We start from the raw sequence: 25,518 nt of genomic DNA on the forward strand, positions 1-25,518 counted from the left end.
CTTGTGTCCAATAGGATTTTAGGGAAGAAGAAAAAAGAGCAGACCTGAAAGTAACGAGTAGCCTACTTTTCAGCCTTCCTAGAAATGTACTCGAGTAAAAGTAAAAATATTTGTCTTGGAAATGTATTCAAGTAAGAGTAATAAGTACCAAAGAAATCTAATACTCAAGTAAAGTACAAATCCTCTGGATATGTACTTAAGTACAGTACTCAAGTAAATTTAATCCGTTACTGTCCACCACTGGTGTTTTCCAATGGTGACCCTGAAAACCCACTGCACTGCTGCCTGTGTGACGTCTCCCTGGTTCATCACACGTGTCAGATGCAAGAAAAAAACTAACACACAAACAAAAAGAAGTGAAAATGGATTATTTGCAGTATTTGAAAATATAAGGTTTAGTTATTGTCTTCCCTTTATGCCTTTCGTCAAATTCTGAAGCAAAGTTATTCAAACGTAACTATCTAGGTTAACTATTTTTGATGAGAAACTTCTCGACTGCCTTCGCTTCAACTATTGTTTGTCTCTACTGCCACCCAGTGGCCACGTGGGGAGGTACAGCTCCACAAGTCACATGTCTAATAATGAACCAGTGGTTTTTTCCACTATAGTCAAAACAAAATAAATAAAAAATAAATAAAGCCATTAAAGGTTTTAGAATGGAAATTATTAGTATACGTTTATTTTCATTCCTTCTATTCTTTTTAACCGCTGCCTGAAGCCAGTTGGTCCGGATGACCTGAAGTAATTCATTTTGTTTCCTTTTTGACAAAATAATTTTCCACTGCCAAGGAAATTGAAATCTGTACTTTATGTCAGGCACACCATGACTGACATGACAGTGTCATCATGCATTTCAGTCTGACATCATATCGTGGAAGGTTATACTTGTATAAGACTTTTAACATGGATTTCTTATTCAGGTTTTTGAATCCTATATATTTGACAGATTGTTTCCGGAAATGCTTCTACTTGGCTTTGTTAATAACAGATTAGTTGTTAAAGCAGACAGTATTAGATATAAGAGAGTTAAAGCAGGTCAAAGGTCAAGACTTGACGGTAAATCTCTATGTGTGCTCCATAATGGTCTTAACTTTGTGCTAATTATCCTCAGATGCTTGTTACTTAAGCACTCACTTACATAAAATAAACAAACAAAAAAAAAACATGATATCATATGTTCACCTGAATAGTCTGACGTGTTAGAGGACCTTTGTCTCAAGTGTGTAACACAAATTTAATTGAATGAAAAGCAGAGTGAACTATATTGCTCCAGCTTTGCTCAAAGGTTCATATGTACAAGCCACAGATGCAAAATCATTGATAGATTGTTGAGAGTGACTAATGGTGATTGGTAATAATTTACTTACTGTTAATAAATGCTAACTAATGTGGGGTGGAGGTGGCAAGAGTGAACATCTTTCAGTTTAAGATCCAAAAGCGTATCAATAAAATTCTCACTGATTGTTGATTTATTTTCTTATTCATATATATATATATATATATATATATATATATATATATATATATATATATATATATATATATATATATATATATATATATATTATACATACATATATATTGGTAATATACAGTTTGAAAATTCATATTCTGACCAAATGCCTTCCAATTTTTTTCCTTCAGATTCCCCAAAAGTGGATTAAAGTTGTTAGGTAATGCATATGTAATTCAGCAATGTAAGTCCTTTGGGTTGATCTGGTGAGCAGTGGAATGATTACGAGTCCCAAAACTGTTAAGAAGCTCTGTGCAGCAAATACAGACGTACATGTCGCCCCTGTTTGGCGACAGCAGTGGTACAGCCCAGCAAGATCTCAGTGTTGTGGGAGCAACCTCATTTGACCGAGGACAGGGGTGCTGTGGGATCGGGGTTAGACAGAGATTAACTAAATGGAGGCCTATAAAGCTCCTGTGTAATCTGCACACTGCACACAAATTCAGAGCACCAGCTACTGTCTTTGCTCACACTTTCAGACTGTTTTGGAGCCACATGAACCACATTTAGTTCAGCTTGCTGAGGCGTTTTACAGTTTTTGGATTTAAATCAGATTCAGAGCAGCAGTTTTTGTTCAAATCGGCAGTTTAGAGGAGCAAAAAAGAGAAAATCATGAAAAAAGAAAAGGTATGTTTTAAAGTTATACTTTTTTTTAACACTACAAGTAGTTAGTATATTGATTTTATATAAAGTTAAACCTACAAATTGAAATTTCTTGAATGCATTTGAATGCCTATCGTGAAGAGGATGAAATGTTAAAGTTGTATCATTGGTAGAGGACGGTAAAGATATGGGAAATCAACTGATTTATGATTATTTTTCTAAATTGCTGAAAAAACATTACTTTTCTCTGTGTTAATTTTGGTGGCAATCAAAACAAAGAGATCATGGTGATTGTGGGAGCTGATCAAACAAAGAGGCAGTTCTGCAGCCAGTTTCAACTCTGAAAGTTTTATCTGTTATAAAAGGAAAATGAGTAATGCGTGAGGAAAAGCAACCATCAAAGCCTGTGTAACGAATGTACCGGCTGCATTGCGTCTGTTTGCCAGTGGCTCGATGGATTGTAATGTTTCCTCTGTCTGCCTTGATGTCCCAGCAGGTGAGCAATAACAATGAGCCTCCCAGCTATCAGGAAGCAACAGCAGGTGAGAGGAACAACATCCTTCTAGTTTGACACAGTATGCTGTCATCAGATGTGCAAATTAGACAAATTAGATTAGAGTCCACAAACCTTTCATACACACTGTAAAACATTTATTTTTTCTTGATACAATGTCTGTGGCAGTCAGGCTGAAGATTAACCCCCTTCCATCTCTTTCCTTTCTTCAGGCTATGATGAGATGGAGGCCCAGTTTTCCTGGGATGACAAAACCATCAGGCGGACTTTCATCAGAAAGGTACTGAAAACTTTTTGTACGAAACAAATCACACCAGCACAGCAGAGGACACACCTGAGTGTTGTGATTGTGACTGACTTGTCTACCTGCAGGTTTACGCCATCCTCATGCTTCAGCTGTTTGTCACCGTTGGAATCGTCTGTCTCTTCACATTTTGGTAATTGCCGCTGGTTTTTCATTTGGTTGTTTTCCATAATCCATTTCTTTTTGATTTGGTCACTTTTATTTTGAAGGATATGTAATTGAAAAAGAGTAATTTCTGCCTCTTTTAGCGCACCTATGAGGTTTTACATTCAGACTCATCCTGGTTTGTACATGGCATCTTAGTAAGTGCAAACCCATCCTTCACACCATCTCTCATCTTGTTTTGTCACTCTTTTTAAAACTTGTCTTTTATTTTTTTAGTATGATGTTTTTTGCCACCTACATCGCTCTGTCCTGCTGTGGAAACTTGAGGTAAACTTTCCTTGCAGTCTGTATGATTAAAACGTGGATTACTGCTGGTTTTATTGTCCAAAATGTTGACGATGTATTTCTCTTCCGACCTGAACAGGAGGCAGTTTCCCTGGAATGCCATTCTGTTAGTTCTTTTTGTGAGTATTCAGCGACATGAAACACTCCCAATCAAACTGCATCTTTCTTTCATCTGCATATACCTAACTGTAACTGATTATCTTTTGGGTCTTCACCTGACAGACTTTGAGCATGGCCTTCATGATGGGGTTTGTGTCCAGGTAAATAAATATAATCTGTGATGCCAGGGCATGCTTATGCATTTCTGTCTTGGACAGTCCTTTTTAACCATTAAACTTTTGATACGCATGTGCTTGTGCTTCTTGCAGCTTCTACAACACCAAATCGGTGCTGCTGTGTCTGGGGATCACAGCTCTGGTGTGTCTTTCCGTCACCATCTTCAGCTTCCAGAGCAAAGTAAGATGAACTCCTTCACCCCTCGTTGGAGCAGCACAACAACAGGACCAGTGTGACCTCACTCCTCTCTCTGCTCTGTTTCAGGTTGACGTCACATCCTGCCAGGGGGTTCTGTTTTCTCTGTGCATGGTCATGCTTCTCTGTGCCATCACCATCTCCATTGTCGTCCCATTCGGTTATGTAAGTTCCCCTCTTTCTCTTCTTTTAGCACCATCCATTCCTGCACAGAGCCTTCTGGAAGGAGATTAGATGAGCTAAGTTCAATGTTGACATAAACAACAGCTTACTGCTCAGGTGCTGCTGGCAGTGTCCAGGCAGCGAGAGGCGATTACCCTCACAGATGATCTAACACTGCTCTGTCTTGCTTAAATTAGCATGTCGCTTTCCTCCTTAACTGTTTTGTAATGCTTTTTTCAAAATTTTAATCTTGCATCCCAGGTTCCTTGGTTACATGCTATCTATGCTGTGGTAGGAGCCATCCTCTTTACCCTGGTAATAATCAGATACTTCAACTTAACTTTAACATTATCCACTTTTTTTGTGCTTTTTGCACTAATTTTTCCTTCTTGTGTCCCCCTTTTTACCCACAGTTCTTGGCTTTTGACACCCAGCTGCTGTTAGGAAACAAGCGATATGCTATAAGCCCAGAGGAATATATTTTTGCCACCCTCAGCCTCTACCTGGACATTATTTACCTGTTCAGCTTCCTGCTGCAGCTCACAGGAGGAGGCCGTGACTGAAGTGACTGTGCCACTGCTAAATGTGGACTCCTAACAAACTCAACAACCAGCTTGAGTTGACCCCCTTAAGTACAAAGACACTCTTTACAATCCCGATGCTAGTTATGTCATTGTGCAGCCACACACCTGCCTAATATCATTCAGTATTTGTCTACTGCGTCCTGTCCATCTCTGTTTAAACATTGGTGAAATGCTCCGCGAGATCCACTTTGAACATGTCGTCATTCAGTGTCAGTAGACCCAGAAGTGGATCAGAGCATCTACAAAAAGAGTTGGGAACAATCAGCATCATTGAGCCATAAAACTGAGATTCAGGAACTCTGCAGTTTCAAAGTCAGCAGAGTTGAGTTTGCTAAATAAAAAAGATTAAAAAAAACAAAGCATTAAATAACTTTTTTACTTTTCAGTGTTTTGCAAGCGTGTACTGTATTTGTCCAAGACATTCTTAAACAAACTTTTTGGGGGTAAATATTTGATATGTGAAACCTGAACTTGGATATTTCCACTGACTTAAAGTGAACATTGATCACAAAGGGAAATTATACACAGAGCAGGATGCAGTACATTTATGTTATTAGAGATTTATTTAAATGTCTTTTGTGGATTGATTGTGGCCTTGTAGGCGTGGTAGAAAAATGATTTCACATTAACAAGTTTTCCGTGCACTAGAAACGTTGTGAGACAGTTATTTACTTTTAAGACAAACAGCTATGTACATTTATTTCTGACACTGCAATTAAAGTGACTTGTGAAACACTTTGCAATTTTCATTTGATTATTATTATCATTATCCATCCATCCATTTTCTATACCCGCTTTATCCTTTGCAGGGTCATGGGGGTCTGCTGGAGCCTATTATTATTATTATTATTATTATTAGTGTGTGTGTTACAAGGTACTGCTTTAGACAGTGAAGGCTGTGGTGTGTGCTGTTGGTATAGCAGTGATGTGTGTGAATGAGTGTATGATGGTTGTGTGGTTATAATGGATGTAACAGAGCTGAAGCAGTCCAGCAGGGATACATAAAGCATTGGTGTTAGCCCCCAGCGCTATTTCAGCAGTAACTAACTGCAGCCACTACTTGAGGCTTAGGCTGCGTCCCAATACTCCCCCTCGCCCTCGTTTTCTTCACTAACCCTAACTTTTGCGCGTTCCCGTGAAGGTAGTGGTGTCCCAATTCCTCTTTTCACCTAGGGGGAGGGGGCATAACGAGGGCTAGGGGCTGAGAATAGCCCCTACGGATCGAGGGATTTCAGATGCTGACTTGGCGAGCGAGGGGGTATGAAGATTTCCCAGAATGCTTTTGCCGTAGGCTCTGCGTCGATTTGACTCACCGACCGAAGGCAAACAGGCAGACTCGTCTCAGAGAAATAGAGAGAAATAATCCTGTGACTCGTCAGATTTGTTTTGGATGTTTCTGATATAATAGTTTTCAGAAACCACAAAGTAATCCAGCTGTTATCTGGGTAATTTAAACACTTTCAGATAAAGTTGCCGATCATCACGGCAGAATAAAGTGATTTATGGTTCCGCGTTACACCAACGCAGAACCTACGGCGGAGGTTACGCAACCTACGGCGTAAGGTCTGCGTCGATGTACGCGGCGACGCACGCCGTACGCCGTACCCTACGCCGTACCCTACGCCGTACCCTACGCCGTAGGCTCTGCGTCGATTTAACGCGGACCCAAACTCCGGAGCCGGCAGAAATCTCTAAATTTCGGAGCAAATTTCTTAACAGGCGTAGCTACAACTGTTAGATTTTATTTATTAAACCAACATCTTCCTAAATGATTTATTTCAGCCAGCATAATTCTCAACAGAGCTGCGTCCCAGGAGAGAGTTTCTCTCCCGGGGCTGACGGATTAGCTTGACCCGGCGGACACGTCTGTTTTCGGGCTGTGAGCTGCTGCTGCTCCCCGGGGGCGGCGGCTCTTCTCATCTCCGAAAACATCGGGTCAAATTTCTTAACAGGCGTTATTTGGATAAACTGTGCCCAGGTAGGGGATCTTAAGGTTACCTTTATGCCTGAAAAAATATCAAAACTTAATAAAGTGCCATATTAACAGCGCTACAGCTGAAATTAAAGCAGCTTTTGGCTCTCTGCTTCCTGATCAGATTAGGGATGAAAACGAAGGGGAGTGGGCGAAATGGGACAGGCACCTGGGCAAAGTGCCCCTAGATCTCAAGTGCCCTAAAATCTCCCCCTTCTTTTTTAGGGTCTGGGGAAGAAAAGAAGTGCGAGTGGAGAAAAGAAGGGCGAGTGAAGGAGAATTGGGATTGGCCCTTAATCACAGTTGGTACTGGTGTGTTCGGGTCAGCATCATGCAGCAGACCTCCATCGGTGTACTGGATTTCCTCTCCAGCCCATCAGGATCCATCCAGTTAGTCAGCCTCCCCGTAAGGCCACCAGTCCCCAGGCCATGTGGAAAGTGGACCAGCCCAACATCTAGGGAGGGTACCAGCCACTAGAGGGCAAGGCACAAAGCAGAAAGGAACCAGGGGCCTTATGTACTAAGAGTGCGGCGCACAAAAAACGTGCGTACGCCACTTTCAACGCTCACGGTCGGATGTACAAAGAATGACGTGAACGTAGAAAGCTGCGGTCCTTCACTCACACATTAAGGCTTTTGTACGCACTTTTCTGAGGTTTTGTCCGTTGGCGACACTCACTGGTGATGCAGTGAAGTGCAGAATATGAGGAAACATAACGTCAACAATAAGTTCACGACCACGTGAAGGAGAGTCCCGACATCACCAGATAAGTTACACAAGAATGGAGCTGCAAAAATCTCACAATCAACCACATGATCTGAACAAACAACTAAAGGAGCTCAAGATGGAACCTGCAAATCCTGATGGAGCTTTGGCTCCGTTAGAGGAACCTGCTGATGCAGGATCAGGAGCGAGTCCTCAGGCACCAAACTGATCTGCTGGTCCAGGAGACTGGGCCATCAGCTGGTTTAGTCTGGTTTAGTCTGGATCTGCTGGTCCAGGACTAAGACTGGACCATCAGCTGGTTCAGGTACCAAGAGGATCTTCTGGATCTCTCTCCTGAACTGGACCAGCTGCTCCGGTTCAGACCAACAGGATGCTTCAGCTGGAGCTGCAGGTCGGACATCTGTCTGTCGTCATGACGACCGTATGGGAGGACTACTGGAGATAAAAGCCAGATCCTAAACATCCCATAACTGTGTCTGGACAGAAATACATTCAAATTAATTTTGAAGCAAAAACCGGTGTTGTGCCAAAAAGTGATTGTCTGCCAGAATCTGATTTCTTCTGATTTGTGGCCGCGGGAGCGCGCACAGCAGCCCGTTGAGCGAGAGCGCTAAACAGTCAGATTTCAGATTATGAAGCTCAAGAATGAGATCAAGTCATATTTAGGCAGAAACAACCTTTCATTAACTGTATTTGGCCTTCAATCACTTTTTGGCACGACTGTCCCTCCTCCTGCGGATGCAACACTCCGAGTTACAGCAACTTTGCTCTTTATTTCTCACGTTTGCACCTCGATAATCCCGTCGGCACAAATTGTCTTTATTTCTGCAGCGGAGGAATCAGATCGTAATGCTTCATGTTTTAAATATAAATGTATTTTGTTCACATTGTTATACTTATGAGAGAGGTGATCGCGGACATCCATAATGTGTAAAACTCAATAAACGTGTACATTGGTCTTAATCCGTCAGTATATAATAGGCTATGCATGACAATAAAGCAGAACGAGGAGCCGTTTTTCATCCACCAAAAATTCTGGTGACGGTTCTTAAAATACAAACAAGAAAAGCAGGTTGTAATGATTCACTAACGCTGCCCATAAACATTCACAAACCCGTACGATCATAATAAAACCAAAACTCTTCACGGAACGCAACGCAGAGCAAAGAACACCATAATGTAGGTGTCAAACTGAATCCCAGAAGGGCCGGTGTCCTGCATGTTTTAGATGTTTCCCTGCTTTAACACACCTGATTCTAATTAATCATCATCACCAACTTGTCATCAAAGTCTGGATAGTTCTGTTGATGACACAGTCACTTGTATCATGGTGCAATGAAGCAGAGAAACATCTAAAACCTGCAGGGACACCGGCCCTCGAGGACCGGAGTCCGACACCCCTAAATGCCCCAAAATGAATTATTTATTCCAGCTCAGAGCATTTTCTTGTTAGGATGAGCGGTTTTTAATGGATAATTATCTTCATATCATATTCAAACATATATTTGAGGGAGGAGACAAGGCGGAGTGTTGTGTTCCCGCATGTGCGCTCAAATCCACGCTGATTGGGATGTACAGAGAAACCTGCGTGGATTTGGGCGTACGCACAGCTTTGTACATATGAATTTTTGCGGTTTTGTTAATTCCACGTACGGATTCACGTTGAAATCCACGCACTCTTAGTACATGAGGCCCCAGATCTCCAGGATCATGTCCAGAGCCACTCGACATAAACCTCCCTGCTCACCAAATCTCACCAAATCTCATGTGGACTCACCACCACAGCAAAACTGCTCTCGTAGCAGCAACACCAACAGGTCTGAGGGACAACCCATCCCACCACAGCTCACAGGAGCTGAGCGCCCCCTCATGCAGCGGGAGAGAGAGGACACAGTGGGGAGGATAGCAGGAGGAAAGAACAAGGAGACCTAAGTGATACCTCTTTTCTTCAGTATAGTTTCACCTTTGCCTTTTGTGTTCCTTTTTCTGGTAACTGGTTGATTTTACTTACTTTTTATAAGTGTCATTACATGTGTGTTGGTTCAGGTTTGACTGCCATTGTTCTCCTGTGTCCTGATTGTTCACACCTGTGACTTGAAAGTCTATGAGTCGATAGTTATTTTCACACTGACCCTGCGGTATAAAGATGCAGTGGGGATCCCCTCTTCAGACTTCCTCCCCTCTCTTTGTGCATTCACAGTGATCCAAGCGCAATATTCCCTCTCCAGCGTGTGCTTTCATAAATCAGTACAGATTTCTGCAGCGCCGGCCTCAGCTTACTGGTCTCTGTTGGTGGTTTGGAGTGACACTGCAGCTGGAGAGACACAGCTGCAGTGTTTGCTGATTAGCCACTGCCCCAATTTGATTGACAAAGTTTGTAACACAGCCTGTCCACCCCTTCCACATGCCCCAATTGTGCCGTACTACATTCCTATTACAGATAGCATCCATTTCCCGTCTGTTCCACCTCAGTTAATGTCTCTAGTTTTAACAGCAGCAGAGCAAACTATTACACCTTTCCACCTCAGTGCAGTTCACACAGCATGTTTTGACGGAGTGAAGGGACTACAGGGCCAGAACAAACCGGCTGTGTGAATGAGGCTTACACACTGCCCTGCTAGTCCTTCCCATCCTTTTGGTCCATCGTCATTCTGTTCTGTTGTGCTGGTCTTTCTCCTCATGCTAGTTTGTTTTGGATTTTTGTGTTATCAAGCAGTTTGAATATTATTCATTACTCCTGCCTATTATTAGTTACTGTATTTGTTTCTCCTGACCTCCAGTCTCCTGCATTTGTATCTTCTTCACCTGAACCCTGACATTGATCTCCCAGGTTTCACATGATAACCAATTTCTTTCATGTGCTTCACACAACTGAAAATGTCCCAAGACCACGATTTCCCAAGCAAAGTTTTTGTTTCACATGTGTCCCATATATTTTACATGTAATTTTAACATGTTTTCACACATTATATTTCACATATACAACATCAGATGCACATTTATGGGATCACAGATTTGAAATAGTCTGTTTTGGGGTTCTTCTGTTAAGGATTTGCATGTCCCCACTGACTAATTTCTGCGTGAACTTAGCCAGTATGAGATGTTGTGAGGGCGTTTTAGCCTGTGATTATCTGGTTATCTGTGCCAAAGTTTAGTCTGTTTACTTAATTTGACATTTACTTAGATGAGGGAAATATAAAAAAAGAGCTGTTTACTCTAACTGAGCAAAAACATAAGAAAAGGCAGATACAATTAGGAACTTTGATAATTAAAAAAAATAAGTTGAAAGTAGAGACAATAAAACGTTTTTTTTTAAGCAAAATTATGATCAAAAGAAAAGTATGTAGGTACTATATTGTGCAGTTTGTAAAATGCACAACTGAAGTTTATGGAGACTAATTTTTCTTTACTCTTATGATAGTACACCAAGTAACGTTAGTTATTGATGTCTTGCCTTTAAAGGTAGGGTAAGGGTTTTACATCAATTGATATTTGAAATAAAAAATTAAAAAAGAAAAATTATGAAGTTCTGGCTCCTTCCACAACCTCCTGTCTACTTACTTTCCATGTCTTTAATTTTGACTTCAAACCTAAACTATATTATTTCATTGAAAATTGTACAAGTACACACAAAACGCTTGAATGCATAGAAATCTAAAAGAATCCAATGATTTTATAGTAGAGTTGTTTTGGTTTAAAAAAAAAGACAGCCTCACTTTGCAATTACACCCTTTAAAATAAGTTGCCTACATTAGGAAATTAGTACATTGATACATCTATGACAAAATATATTTTTGACCAACTGCATGAACAAATGTCTACAAAAACACAGAGAATAAACAGTTCACTCAAACATTGGAACAATGCTTTTATTAAAAAACAAAAAACAAAACAAAACAAAAAACTTATTCAAATTCAAAGAAAACACCAAGGAAGAAGTAAAATCTTATCTCAATCAATAAAAAACACAAGTTACAGACAATTTAGCAACTCTGGCACAGGAAGACAAAAGTAGCCAAGTGGCATTTGCAAAATAACCAAATATCAAAACCTCTTTCCTCTAACAAAACTGTACAAAATGAGTTCTTGTATAAATAAGAAAACTGTTCACAAGCAGGAAGTCAGATGAGCCCAGAGGATTTTCAGAATGTTTATAACTCACACAAACTTGGTACAAACAGTTTGGAGGTTTCTGCACCACAACCGTTTCAAATTTCACAATTTAAAGGTACAGTGTGTAAAATTTTATGAAATCTATTGCAGGAATGCAAACCAATAAGCAGTTCTTAGCGTTCTTTTAATGATCATGTAAAAATTAGAATTGTTTTGTAATCGTCTAGGATCAAGCTAATTACAGCCACTGACGCCACAGGGGGTGCTCCTACCTTTCTCACCATGTTATTACAGTAGTCTAAACAAACACCCACTCCCAACTATGACTTTGTTTTCACCGCAGATTTTCCTACATTTTTTTGGAAGGAGAAAGGAAGTTGTGGAGTTGCAGTTTGCAATTTGTGGAGCTTGATGTCAGTACATCGCACACACTGGGCCTTTAAACTGTCCACTAGCAAAATAAACACTACATATTTTGCTATATATTAAGAATGTTCACCCCCCCCCCGAATGAAGCAAGTTTGTGTACTTCTATCAACCGAATCAAAATATGAAGTAAACATCATAAAAATTCAGACTAGACAGCAGCCAACCACCTGATTGGAAATCCTGTTTTAGCAGCAAAACCATTTGAAACTATGAAACAAACTATCAGATTGTTTGGATGGACAAAATAAAAAGAACATTTTTAAATCAACATGGAATCAAAGTAAGTGCAAGGAATTTTTTTTCTAAATTTCAAAATACTGTGTACTATTTACAGAGTACACTATAACTCTTTGTATTTCTTAAATCTTAATTTAACTAAAATGCCAATTTATTTAGAAACGTCATGATTTCCTGTAATATTATTTGTGCTGTCAAAAAAACAAATGAAAAAAAACAAAACACTGTAGTGTAACATATTTTCATTTCATAGTTCCAAAATCTTGTTTTTGTATTAAAAGTGATGGCTAATACATGGAATATCATTTCTCTGGACATTTCCTTCATGGCGCACTGAAACCGAAAACTTGAAAGTCACTATTATCTGGACAGGTCATAAATCATACAAAAGAAAAAGAAAATTAAGAGAACACACAAAAGAAAACAAACAGAATGGTGAAAAGAGCAAAGAAAAATAAAAGCTATTTACAAAATAATCTCTTGTGTCTGAAAACGCTCATGTTTGACACCACCAGGACAAAAGCTGCAGTTTGTGTTCCTCCTGGATGTCTACTGGGGCCACTAAAGTTCATGAACCTGCCTAGATGTCCTCCGACAATCCTCTAAACACATCATGAGAAACTCCACTTAAGTAACATGTTATAGACGTGACATAGACGTTTACTTTATAGGAGAAAAATCTCCTGTGAAAACCTTAAACTGTAGTCACAATGTGGAATATTGAGTGTGTTTATACACCCTTATCGCCGACTTTCTCTCATCTGAATCAGAGCAAGACCACAAAAAAAAACAAACATGAAAAAAAGTTTTTTGTATCCAACAGCAGTTTATCTGTCGCACAGAGCTAAAAGGTGGGTGGCTACAACATCTTTGGTTGCAGAAATATACAACAAACAGCAAAAAGGACCAAAAAGGAAACAAAATCATCAAGCTGTGAGCCTTGACGCTGCTTCTTAAACGTGAATGGTTGCAGAACAGTAATAAACCCGACCGCTAAAACTAAAGCCTTCAAACAAACCTCTTTGTGGTATAAAATGAAATTCAATCCTCTCACAAATCAGGCAGTTCACCCAGAGAGGAGATATTAAGGCTAAGATAAAAAAATTGTTTTTGCAGAATTTTGGATACCTCACAAATTCATTCAGACTTGCTGTCTCACTAAAGGCTTTAAGGATTTATCTTTAATGGCACTTTCATGGTCTTGTGAGCAGTCCTTTGTAAAATAAAAAAAAAAAAGAAATAAAAAAAAGCATTATCTTTATTATCTACATATCTACAGTTTCTGGTGTCGGTATAAATTACAGTTCAACATATCTGAATGAACATGGTGTCATGAGCTTCACTTGATGAGCTGACTGAGATTTGTACGGCGAGTTGGAGCCACAACACCGACACGTCTGCGCTGTGAATCCTATGAGCGACTCCGAAAGGCTCGCCTCCGAAAGGCTCGCCTCCTAAAGGCTCGCCTCAAACAAACACAGCAGACACAGTTTCAGGAGGGACAGGTGACGCGGCTTGGAACGGAAATTCACGTGAAATGTAAAAAAAAAAGAAGAGAAAACTAGATGTGCACTAGCAAACAGAATCAACCCATTCCAACAGAAAAACAACAACACCTAATCGCCGTAAAAAGCTAAACTCTACAACTAAAATCTAATCTAAGATTAATTCATCAAAAAATAAGGCAAACTAGCTCAAAGATTTTCAAGTGACAGACAAAAGAAAAACACAGACGACATTTCAATTTCTACAAAGAATCTCTAACAACGAATCAAACTCAAGTGACAGCAGCATTGAAAAAAAAAAGACTTACAGCTCCCTTTCCAATCACACTTTGTTTTCTCAGGGTTTTCTAAGTCTTAATTTTAGTTTCCCTCATTGCTTTTCTGCTAAACTACACTTTAATTTAGTAACTGCATTCTTCTTTGTACACATAATATCTAACTGCTCCTTTCTAAAGCATGCTTCATCCTATCCTCGTAGGATCACTTAAGATTCCTGATGGTTCGCATCATAAAACCGCTTAAAACCACTTCTCATGGACAGGGACGTAGCGTGAGGTTACATTCTAACAAAACAGGACGAATATTAATATGGACATGTGTCATTTTGGTGTTTTCATTTGTTTTTTTAGATGGTAAACACAGGACTGAAAGCCACCCAATCTTTAAAAATATTCCTACTTTCATGAGCTTATCAATGTGTGGGGTAAAGGTCTTTTATGTCCGTTTTAGCTTGTCTTCATGGACGACAGTATTAAATAACTTCTTTTTTTAATATAAATGTAGGTTTCAATTATTAAAAAGTCGAAAAAATAGAACTATGATTCAAAGATAAATATAAATAATTGATTGTCTTTTGTTTTCTTATTAAAGATTGAACTAATGTAAAAATAACAATAATAATAATTTGCCTTAAGTCTGCGCATGAACAGAAATCTCTGCAGCAGGAAGAAGTAGCTTTAAACGGTTTACCTCCCACAGATAGAACGACTCCTCACATCAGACCAGCAAAAGTCTTTCTAAAGCTTGAAATCTGTACAAATTGTTGCTGCTGCAAATAGAATGTCCAAAAACAGACATCTGAAAAAAAAATTGCATATTTTACAAAAGAAAAACACAAAATAAAAGACACATTGTGTTTCAACTCTTTCTTGAATCACTCTGAAACGTCCAGAATGCTTTGTTAAAAATAAGAATTTGCAAAATCACATGCACAAAAATAATGCTCTGTGTCTTTTCCTCCACTTATTTTTTTTTTTGGTTGTTTTTATTTTTTAAATCTTTTGTGTGTGTTTCTAGTTCACTTATCAAAATAGATCAAAACTTCTCTTAAGAAGATTTCCCCCTTTGGTTGATCAACTCTTGAGGATCTGAGCAGAATTGTCCAATGACGTTAAGTGATGTCCTTTTTAAAAAAAAAAAAAAGAACCAAAAAAAGAGAAAAATCAGACATACACTCACGCGTATAAACAAACACACTCACAGGCACACATGTTTTCCTTTTGTAATCCATGTTCAAGTTCAGGTGCCTTGTGGTGGTAAGGAGCACAGATCTCGTCCAGCTGAATCCGGTGTGACGGATTCGTTCGGTGCCCTTGGCCCAACCCTCCCGGGAGCTGCAAAACACGGGGTTCACACTCTGAATCTGGTCGACATCCATTAGGAACAGCCTAGAAAACATGCATATGTCGCTTGGGCAACAGTAGAGATAATAGATGATAGAAGTCAACAAGCAGTGGAAAACATGAAGTCAGTGTGATTATTGTGACTGTGAGGAAGAGCCAGAGAAAAGCTGCGTGTTGCAGGTACACAAGATCATAAAACCCCTCTCAGACATGAGCAAATTTCATCAATCTGAATGCGAGTGACGATGAATGAACAGGCGGCCCTCTTTAAGAAAAGGTCGCAACAGTAAAGTTAATCTGTTAAACGTTTTTGCATTTACAGCAAATACATCAAGTTGTGTCAAAGGTTTCTTCCCATGACAACAAACCAGAAAGAGGACGCCAGTGTTCACTTGTCTGAATCTGTTGTAGTGGTTTTAAGCCTGTTGTGCGCAGGATGACAGTCAGATTAATGTCTAACAAGAGACAAGTTTTTCTTAAATGATATATGTAATGTTAGGTGCTGGTTTACTAAAACAAAAGTTTGTGTCTACAACACCTTTGTCTGAGCTTTAGGCAGAATAGCAGTGAGGCTGTTACACAAGTACAGAGGAGGTTTGAGGGAAAACTGTTTCAGAGTAACAGTTTTTTTCCTGGAGTTGTGTAATATCAAACACTGGCTTCAGATTTGTTCCCTATTGATGTGTCTATACAGGCAACATCAAAAACCAGCTGGAGTTTTATATAAGGATTATACAATTGTATATGCAATGTTCTGAGAACATAAAATAAAAAGTATAAACAAATAGATGTTGATAGCAGCGATACACTCCAAAGAAAGTTGTGAAAGAGACAGAAGGGCAAAGCGCAGATTTGTGAAAAACTCCAACAAAAGAAATATTGATCAGTTAAAGGGAAACAGCAACATTTAGGGAATTAGCTCAGTCTTTTCTCTGCTTGTCCAACAATCAAGTCTAACTCCTAAATGTCTTTATTTTAACGTTGTGACCATGTATCCCTGTTTATCAGTTATTTGGGCTCGGCAGTACTTTAGAAAGTACTTTGGAAAGCCACTCATCGCAATTCCCGACTGTATCCAGAAATGTAACATGAAGCTGTATTACACGGGGAGGAAGTAATATGTCATGTTGACAGTAACTCTGCCAAGTTCTCCGGGAGCAAATCTCAGATGGACAGAAAGCCAGAGGACATACTCTCAAAGTGTCAGCGTGTTTTGGGGCCAGATGGGCTTGGGGTGTTATGAGGAAAAATAACAACCAGTATGTTTTCAGCAAAGGCCAACATCTGGGATGGTGCGGGGGGCGGGGAGACTTCAGTGTTAACTGTGTGAGTGACCTGCATGTAAGAGAATCAGTGGAGAGACATTGGAGAGACTGCCTTCAAGGTGACAACCCCCCCCCAAACGATCAAAAAGTGTAATTAAAAAGAAGAGCAATGCAATAAAATGATTTTCCTTGAGAGTGTTGCTGGGATCAAATTGTAGATTAGAGGCTGCTCTGTGAAATTTCATTTGTTGTCGTGTTGGTTGTGGGTTCAGATGAATTAACAAGTTGTGGGTTCAAGTTTTTCTTTTTAGCAAATGGGGTTTTTATCATACCTCCCTTATGTATCATCTGAAACTCATACCGCTTTCTGTCGCTGGTACGTACGAATGTACGCCTGAGTGCTGTCACTTTAATTAATCTACAAACGTATTAATGTTATTCATCCTACGTCTGAAAAGGGCTTTGAAGTAGAAGACAGTTTTGATGAAGGAGATAAAGTGCGTTTTTTCAGCACACATAACTCAGATAAATGGGACGGTGTAGTATAAATCTTACTATCTTACCTTAGCTTCACTTGGTGTGTTGGTACGAGTAGTTTGTATGTTCTGTGGAACTTTCCATAGCAACCTGTTGCTGTTGACCACCGTTTTCCTGAGAAAAAAAAGGTCAGATCTTAGCCAAAACATAAAGAAGAAAACAAATATCGCATTCCAGGGTTTTTAGTGCTTATGCTATATATAATATGTTGTTGAGTGTTGATAAATGACACCTTGAGAAATAACGAGAATAACAGTAGAGTCTGATCTAAATTTGAAGCAAGACATTTCTCAAGTTAGCCAAATTAAATACAGATTTATGCTATAATTTGTGTCCTTTTTAAGACACAAAACTATTTAAACCCATCAACCAAGATGTATTTATTGTATTTATTATTTATTGATTTATTGGTATTAGAAAATATAGCTTCAACAGACATATAACTGCAGTAACTTAAAGGGGACCTATTATGGCATCTACGGTAATACCTATTTTAAACAGGCTTTGAATGTCTTAAAAACAAGCTTTTGATTGTTTGTGCTAAATAAATTAGATATTCAGCCTCTGAGCCATGTCTTTATCTTCCCATTCTCTAACCTCCTTCTCTATGCTGGATTCTGAGTGGGCGTGGAGGCTATGATAATGAGGCACTGTGCTGATGACGCGATACACCGCTACGAAAAAATGGCGGAAGCTCCGGCCGGCGGAGTTAGTTGTGGGCGTGGTTTCACGCATCGCGCCCGTCATTACGTAACGACGGGAGCAGAATCTGAACGGCTCGTAGATCCACATCACACTGGACGGCTCATCCGGGCGGCTGTACAGACACTGCAGAATTTGGTTTCTTTCCTCCTTCTTTGAGTTGGCAGGCTGAGGGGAGACCACTTTATATGTGTTAAAGCAAGAAAAAACGTGTTTCTCATAATAGGTCCCCTTAAAAGTAAAAAAAAAAAAAAAAAAGGATTGGCCAAGATACAAAATAAAATTAGACAAAACTGAAGATAATAAAATAACTGGAATTAGTACCAATAAGAAATAATGATGTTCCATGGCTGAAAAATGTGTAATAAGTCCTATGAAATCTAGATTATATGGGTTGATGTGACGAATGATGAATGGAGAATGGCAGGTTAGCTCATCTCTCAGTTTGAACATTCACCTTTTTGACTTTGGTTTCTTATCTCAGTTACTTCCAGAAACATAGTTTAGTCAGAGTACATGTCCCTGTCTGAGCGGGAATTATTAGTTATCCACTTCACAGACGAAAGCTTCATACCTCTACTTGGACACTGGAGGGAGGCACTGGGGTGTACTGGGGGATGTAGGTCCCCTGCATAGTAGTGTTGGCCGGAATATACTGTAGACGGAGGAGCAGAGGAGAAACACTTTAGTCCAGTCAACAAAATCACTAAATGAGCTCAAGGAATTCAGGAGCAGAAGCTATGGGACAAACTTGTGTGTGTGTGTTTATATATGTGTGATACTGACTGTGCCTGTGCTGCCCAGCGACAGGTGGCTTAATTGCTGCGTGAGAGGTCCCATCATGGACGTGGGCTGGATGGACATGCCATGATCCATTGTTGGGGTAAGAACTGTACCCTTTGGACGAAAAGAAACACACACTTAGGTGTCAGAATGCCAATCTCTTTTTTTTTATCACAAGGAGGTTTGTCATCTTTCCAAACTTTAGTGAAGATATGGGAGAAGGAGTTGGGGATGGTCTTTGAAGAAAATACTTGGTTAAATATATGTGAAAATATACATTTTCCTTTTACTAGTAATAAAATTAAAGAGGCAAATTTTAAATTTATTCACAAATTTTATTTAACTCCAATTAAAATGCACAAAATATCAAAGGATATCTCTTCAAAATGTCCAAGATGTAAAAGAATCGATGGAACATTTGTACATATGTTTTGGGAATGTGATCTTTTAATAAGTTTCTGGAAATCAATTCATTCCTTCACACAATCAGTATTAGAAATTAATTTTGAGTTAAGCTCCAATTTGTATTTATTAAATGACACACTGGATCTTCAGATAGACCGGAAAAAAAGCAGGATATTAATTATGATCACATACTTCGCTAAGAAATGTATACTTTTACTTTGGAAAGATGATTTCCCTCCAACTTTCAAGTTTTTTTTTTTTTTTGGATCAAATTTCAGTTTTTTTTACCATTGGAAAAATTAACTTTAGAAAAATACAACCATGCTCATATTTTTCAAGAATTTTGGTTCCCATTATTCTCAAAACTGGATAATTTTTCCAAAGGGGACCAATGAGTATCTTTATTTTCGAACTTGTGCCTTATATGTATGTATGTTTGTATGTATATATGGGTATATATATATAGTTTGATATCGCTGTTGCTGCCATTATATATATATATATATTTTTTAAAATATTTATTTAATTTTGTTCTCCCTTAATGTATGTTTTTTTTTGTTTTTTTTTCCCTAGGGTAATTATGGGGAGGGTAGGAATGTGGGTATAATAGAAATCATGCATGTGAAAATGTGAATTGTGAAAATTATTGTGAAATAAAAAGATATTAAAAAAAAAAAAAAAAGAATGCCAATCTCTGAATAACTGAGACAGTAAATGAGTGAAATGAATAAGGTACTTGAAGTATCTCTCTTACACGGTGTCAACTGCTGCAGTTAAGTATAGATTTTGGTAGTATGATATCAGAGATTCAGAGATTTCAGGTTCAAGGGCAAACTCAAAAAATATCTTTATATCCACTGGTTGTATCAGGTTATATCACAAAAAGACTGAAGTGCAAGTTTGCGCAAGAGGAAAGGATTGAGAAATTAAACTGTGGTGCAGACAAAAGTTACTTAAAACTGCAAATGAGGACATTACTCTTGGGGAAGGATGTGGTCTCTACTGGGTTTCTGTTCCTTTAGATGTAAAATAAGAAACACTGGCTAATTTTAGAGTCATCTCAGTGATTCTCTGACTTGAATCTCAGTGTTGGTTTCACAATAAACACTTAGCCATTTTGGATCCACAGCATACACAGGAGGGAAACAGAAGACGGGATACTCACAGTTGGCTGCATGAGGTATGACTGATGGTGCATCCAGGACGGGCTGTGTACCTGTAGATCAGGGAAAGCATCATTTGTTTTGCTGTTTTTTTTTTAACCCATTGCTTTCATGGTTTCCTCTGAGCTCTTGATATTTAAACTTGCAAAGAAAAGTCACAACAAGAGGCAGAACCTGAAGAAATGCAGGCAGAAGTCCTTCCTGCAAAACTCTTGACTTACATAATGTGTGCTTAATGAGGGGTTCGGCACAGAAAAGCAACGAAAAATGAATTATTCACACACACATGCAGATTGTACAAAGCCAGTAAGGCTAAAAGCAAAAAAAAAAAAAAAAAAGTATTTTTATTTTGAACACGGTGAAATGTCCCACCTGGTAGGATGAGACAGGAGAATGCATGTAGGGCGAGAGGGAAGTCTGAGCAATCATTCGGTTTGGAGCCAGACTGTAAGGTGAGGGGTAGAAGCTGCCAAACAGACAGAGCATAGTGAGAAGAAAACATGAAGACAGCCATACCATGTCAACCATCAATCAAACAGCTTGTCTCCAGCTAAATCAGCAATAACGCTTTGTTTACGTGCTGCCCAGCAGAGGGCGGCCTTCCACCACAGTTCGTGTGCTCTGATTGTTTTCTGTAGGGTTGGGACTGTTTTCAGTCGGTCTGTGCATACCACTCACTCACCCATTTTGTAAGGCAGGGTCATATGCAAGCGTCATTCCTCCCTGGGAAAACAATACACAGAATTCAAAACTTGTGAGGCTATGCAAACATTGCTGCAGCACAGCATGTTCTAAAGCAGCTGTCCACCAAAAACAAAACTTCTGGGGTTTTGCTTCATTATATCTCGAAACAGCTAAAGAAGGTGAAACTGCATTAACTACAATGCTGATGAGCAAAAAATGATCCATGTTACCGTATCTCCGTCTCGAGCCCAAGGCCTCCCGTTCTGGAGATACTTCCCCTGGCTCTGCCTCTTCTTCTGACCCCCGTCTGCAAACTTACATAATAAGGGCTCTGTGGGCGCTGAGAAAGCGACAGATCAAACATGAGAGTGAATTCACTGATCACAGTAGGGAATCAAAACGCTCAACTCCAAATATCAGGTTTCTATAATACTAAACACTCAACGCACCGGGCACTCCAGGGGGAGTCTTGATGAATTTTCCATTGAAATGTTGAATTATGGCCTCACACTTCTCTGTGGACTCCATTCTGAAACGAAAGGTTAATTTTATCTTCCCAGAGGCGTTTCCATCATATATGCAAACTAAGACCTGATATAATTTGAACTATGCTGGAAAATGTTACACTCTAACCTTGCAAATCCAACGCCGCGGCTGGTCCCATTGGCATCTCGAAGGACGCGTGTAGAAATGACCTGCCCAAAGGACTTGAGCATGCTCTCCAGCTCCTGCTCATCCATCGACACTGGCAGGTTGGAGATGTAGAGGTTGGTGGGGTCCTGCTCCTGTTGCTGCACAACCAGATGACAGAAAAATGTCACCTCTTAACCATCTTTTAACGCCATAAATGATGATAGTTAGTGATGGTTTTTTTTTTTTTTTTTTTTTTTTTTTACAGTGACACCATCTGTTGGTGTAAAAGCAGTAAGAACTTTGCATAACAGTCTCAGCAGGATAACACACAAGAAGCCAAGTGTTTCAGCTTCAAAGCAACATTTATACTTTCTTTGTCTCTTTTTTTTTTAGCAATTTTTCTGGCAATTCTGTTAATGCATCTGTATTTAGAGATAGAACATTTTCATGCCATGATCCGATACATTTTTCTCGAAGTAACACCATGGCTTGTCTTTCCATTTTGCAGCATCATTTTGTAACAGGAACAAATATGGGTGAATAGTCCTTAATTAGTGCTTCACTAAAAACAAACAAAAAAAACAAACAAAAACTGAAGCCCTGAATAATTTGTCACCCTTGCCTTCCGACTGCCTCATGCAGAACAAATACAAGTATGAATATGTGTGGAAGGATGACGTCACGCTTGTTGGGTGAATTTAGTCTGATTCATAGCCGCGACTTGATGTTTTTGGGTGGGGGGGGTTCAGAGACTCATTTTGTGGCACAGGCTTGAACGTGAAAACTTGTGTGACTGTGCAGAAGCACACAGGAAGCCAGGCATGAAGTTTAAGAGTTCACAGAGCAACAGGAGCCTGGCAACTAAGAGGAAGGAGGCTGGACCAAAAAAAGAGGGGAAGGAAAAACAAAGAGTGAAGGAAGATGATAGAGGGGAGGGGGGGAGGGGAGGGAAGAATTTGTAGCTTAAAAGACTGATATTTAGGAGCCAGGACTGTAGCTTGCGTAATTGAAAAGGAAATGAGGGACAAGAGCAAAACAGGAAAGCATGATAACTGCTTATTGATTAACACGCTCCTCCCTTTTGTCAATATGTTATTCATTTGTTTCATTCACCATTTTGTCGCTACAGTGTTTACTACTATGAGACAGTAGGAGAGTTTTTCATAATGCAGAGAAGAATATGTTAGATTTAACAGAAAAAGCTTAAGTTACAGAATTTGAGTGGTGCTGATCCAAGGAAAAAATGGGAGAGGACATCCAGCATCCGTATCCTATACGGGCGGGGGAGAGCCGCAGCTGTTCAAGGCGAGGTTGACACGGTGTTGAAATAATGATGAAGACTTCCTGAGAGCATTTATGACATTAAATTGTGTCAACAGCTCTCGTAAATGAAGATTCATCGCGTCAGTCCTCCGACGGGGACCAGAAATTACCTATTTTCTCCGACTGCAGTCGCTCTGGGTAGCTTGTCCCCTACATAACACAGAGCTCAGATGAAACGAGGAAAGTCTAATACAAAAGGAACAGAAAAGAAATCTCCCCCCTTTGTTTACGGCTCCCATCTGCAAGTTCATACTATGACGCAAGTTCGTACGATGACCCATTTCTCTCATTTCACATTGAACAATCTCAAGCACATGATCATGCTTTGCTGAGATGTCAGCGTTTGCCTCGTGTTGACAAATACGCCGGCGTTCGTGTCAAGCACGAGCGTGAGTTTGACGTCTGAGTTTGAGCAGGGAGGTGCAGGGTGGTAAGAAAGAGTCTATTTTTATCTCTGCCATTGTTCCCCTGCCCCTACGCATGCAGCTCCTCTGGGCTCGCAGCCTGGAGGCCGCCGCGGCCCGCTCAGGGACAGAGCGTACTCCAAGGACAGTGAGCGCAAGGTGTGGCTGCGTGTGTTTGCGAACAACACTCTGCAGCAACCATGGTGAAGATGCATGCAGGTGAAACTGCACTCCGTAATGATAGCAAACTGACTTTAGACTACCGCTTGTTTTTTTTTTTTTCTGACCTTACATAACCCATTTCCTGTGAGCAGCCGGGCGTATTTAGATTGATATAGTGGTTATCAACACCTCTGACTGAGCACATGCTGTCTGGGTGAGTCAAGTCTGGGTGTCCAGTTGCACTTGTCGAGTGTTGAGATATACGGGATTGTGTGGCACTCTCACAGAGCAGCTCCAGCGAGCTTAGACTCTGGGTTAAGTTGCAGTGGACCGGTTCGGGTCAGCTGGCAGCAAAGGATCTGTTACAGGTTTCCAGAGTTGGGCTATGGGAAACCTGCGATGCCACTGTGGTGTTGCATTGCAGCGGGTATGTTTGTGTGCGGGACAGGGGGAGGGGGCAGGGACACTCGGGTGGAGTGTATTAAGTGGCAGTGTCAGCCCCAGGCCTGGACCCAGTTGATGGACAATGCCAGTTCTTTGTGCCTGTCCTATTGACAGTGGGTGTAGTGGCACCCTCCCCTGGTTTCCCTCAAAGAGGGAGCCTGAGAGCCAGAGGGATCAGCTTAATGGGCCGACAAGAGTTGCTTTGACTGAAGACACTTCGACAAAGAGCTCAGAACAAGCGCTACAACAGGAGCAGGTTAGCAACATGCACAGGGCGCGCATGAAAGGAGAGAAAAAGCGGTGACGGGTGGCAAAGAAGCTGGTGGGGACATAATGAGTATGAAAGACAACAAGACTGTTGCTGCTCATAACAAGTCCAGTCTGAGTTTGACCAAGGGCAGAGTACACTCCTCCCTATACGTGAGTTAATATTGGGCCATTGCCAAGCGTGGATAGGCGTGTGCGCTAGGGGTGGGTATTGGGAAGGACCTCACGATACGATACGCATCACGATACTTGAGCCACGATACGATACACATTGCGATATCCCGATTATGCGATATCCCGATTATTATATTCTACATAGTTCACCGAAAAATGTAAAAATGCATTACACATCTTAAAATCCAAGTTGTATATATGTACATCAGATGATAGTGATGGATCTTAAAATCCGAGTTGCACGTTCATCAGATTATAGTGACAATTCATGGGACAAACTGAGTCAAAACAATGTTTTATTATAACTATACAAGCTAAAGTTACAACATATTTGTATATGTTTTTCATATTATTTACATCATATGAAATTAACATTAAATTTAGTATGAGGTTGCTTTAATTATGTGGCAAATGATAATAAACACAAGAAAGATGGGTACTAAAACCAAGGACAGGCACAGTGATCAGTCAGTATAGATATAAATCCATAAATAAATAAACCTCTGTCCATTATTTTTCATTTTTTAAGGACAGGCAATTGTGTTATATAAAAAATAAATTATAAAATGAAATAAAACGTGAAATAAAACCTGAGCTCAGTGCAGGGCCCTCCCAGGGTTGGTAGAGAGTGGCAATGCCCAGGACTGTCACTTAGGTAGGAGCACTGGGTGATATAATGGGGAAAAGATCGGGGAGAAAAAAAAAAAAAAAAAAAAAAAAAAAAAAAAAAATCGATATTCAAATTTTGAATATCGATATTGAATATTATTCAATATTAATATTATCATTTTTTTTTTTATTTTTTTTTTTTTTTTATTTTTTTATTTTTTTATTTTTTTTTTTTTTGAGGGGGCGCTCGAGAGCGGCAATGGAATAAGACGTGCTTGGCCTGAGCTCCCGCTGGACCTCTGCTTTATTTATATTTAAAAGCGCTTCATGCACAGAACTTTTGATAAATCGGACTTATAACATTGCTGTAACCTGACCGGTCGAGTTTTGATGGATTGATGGCGTCGAATCTCCGGAAATTTGCATACAAAGGATCTTCCACCGCCGGGCCCGACACCGCCTCGGCAACCAGCGCCAAAGCTACCCCGACGGCAAGAACCCCCGCGCGGCTTGAGAAAGAGAAGATGGATGCCGTGAAAGCGGATATTCTCCAGGCGCTAAGAACTGACATTTCTGAGGCGATAAAGTCGGAGATGCAAACCGTGATTAAGTCAGAACTCAAGAGGGAATTAAAAAGTGCGCTCGCCGATGACTTCGACTTTATTAAAAGTGAGCTGCAGGCTGTTAAGACTGAGCTGGCGAGCAACACGGCGGCGCTGCATTCCGACATTGACCGGATGAAGACTTCTATCCGGGA

The 25,518-nt window shown here is 40.0% G+C and overlaps 2 protein-coding genes across 3 annotated transcripts in view; one reads left to right on the forward strand and one right to left on the reverse strand.

Annotated features, from left to right (window-relative positions):
- Nucleotides 1-1,896: 1,896 nt before the first annotated feature.
- Nucleotides 1,897-5,331, forward strand: faim2b (Fas apoptotic inhibitory molecule 2b). Of its 2 annotated transcripts, none has more exons than XM_061728590.1 (12): nt 1,897-2,140; nt 2,613-2,658; nt 2,843-2,910; nt 3,003-3,067; nt 3,183-3,236; nt 3,316-3,366; nt 3,464-3,503; nt 3,607-3,644; nt 3,753-3,840; nt 3,925-4,020; nt 4,279-4,332; nt 4,431-5,331. In XM_061728590.1, the coding sequence occupies exons 1-12, from the start codon at nt 2,126-2,128 to the stop codon at nt 4,578-4,580; spliced, it is 765 nt and encodes a 254-aa protein (XP_061584574.1). In that variant the 5' UTR covers nt 1,897-2,125; the 3' UTR covers nt 4,581-5,331. The 2 variants fall into 2 exon arrangements, with proteins under 2 accessions (XP_061584574.1, XP_061584573.1); XM_061728589.1 differs by having other exon boundaries at nt 1,899-2,140; nt 2,610-2,658.
- A 5,824-nt stretch (nt 5,332-11,155) lies between these two features.
- The window catches only part of LOC133448723 (RNA-binding motif, single-stranded-interacting protein 2-like), a 40,685-nt gene continuing 26,322 nt past the window's right edge, over nt 11,156-25,518 (reverse strand). The window contains exons 5-14 of the mRNA XM_061727529.1: nt 21,379-21,536; nt 21,195-21,274; nt 20,976-21,085; nt 20,744-20,784; nt 20,434-20,527; nt 20,064-20,114; nt 18,497-18,607; nt 18,285-18,365; nt 17,035-17,122; nt 11,156-15,197 (exon numbers count right to left, since the gene is read on the reverse strand). Coding sequence (XP_061583513.1) covers nt 17,042-17,122; nt 18,285-18,365; nt 18,497-18,607; nt 20,064-20,114; nt 20,434-20,527; nt 20,744-20,784; nt 20,976-21,085; nt 21,195-21,274; nt 21,379-21,536 — 807 coding nt within the window. The 3' untranslated portion in view covers nt 11,156-15,197; nt 17,035-17,041. The remainder of the gene's footprint in view (nt 15,198-17,034; nt 17,123-18,284; nt 18,366-18,496; nt 18,608-20,063; nt 20,115-20,433; nt 20,528-20,743; nt 20,785-20,975; nt 21,086-21,194; nt 21,275-21,378; nt 21,537-25,518) is intronic.

Source organism: Cololabis saira, chromosome 8 (assembly GCF_033807715.1).
Source record: "Cololabis saira isolate AMF1-May2022 chromosome 8, fColSai1.1, whole genome shotgun sequence".
In the NCBI taxonomy this organism is placed as follows: domain Eukaryota; kingdom Metazoa; phylum Chordata; class Actinopteri; order Beloniformes; family Belonidae; genus Cololabis; species Cololabis saira.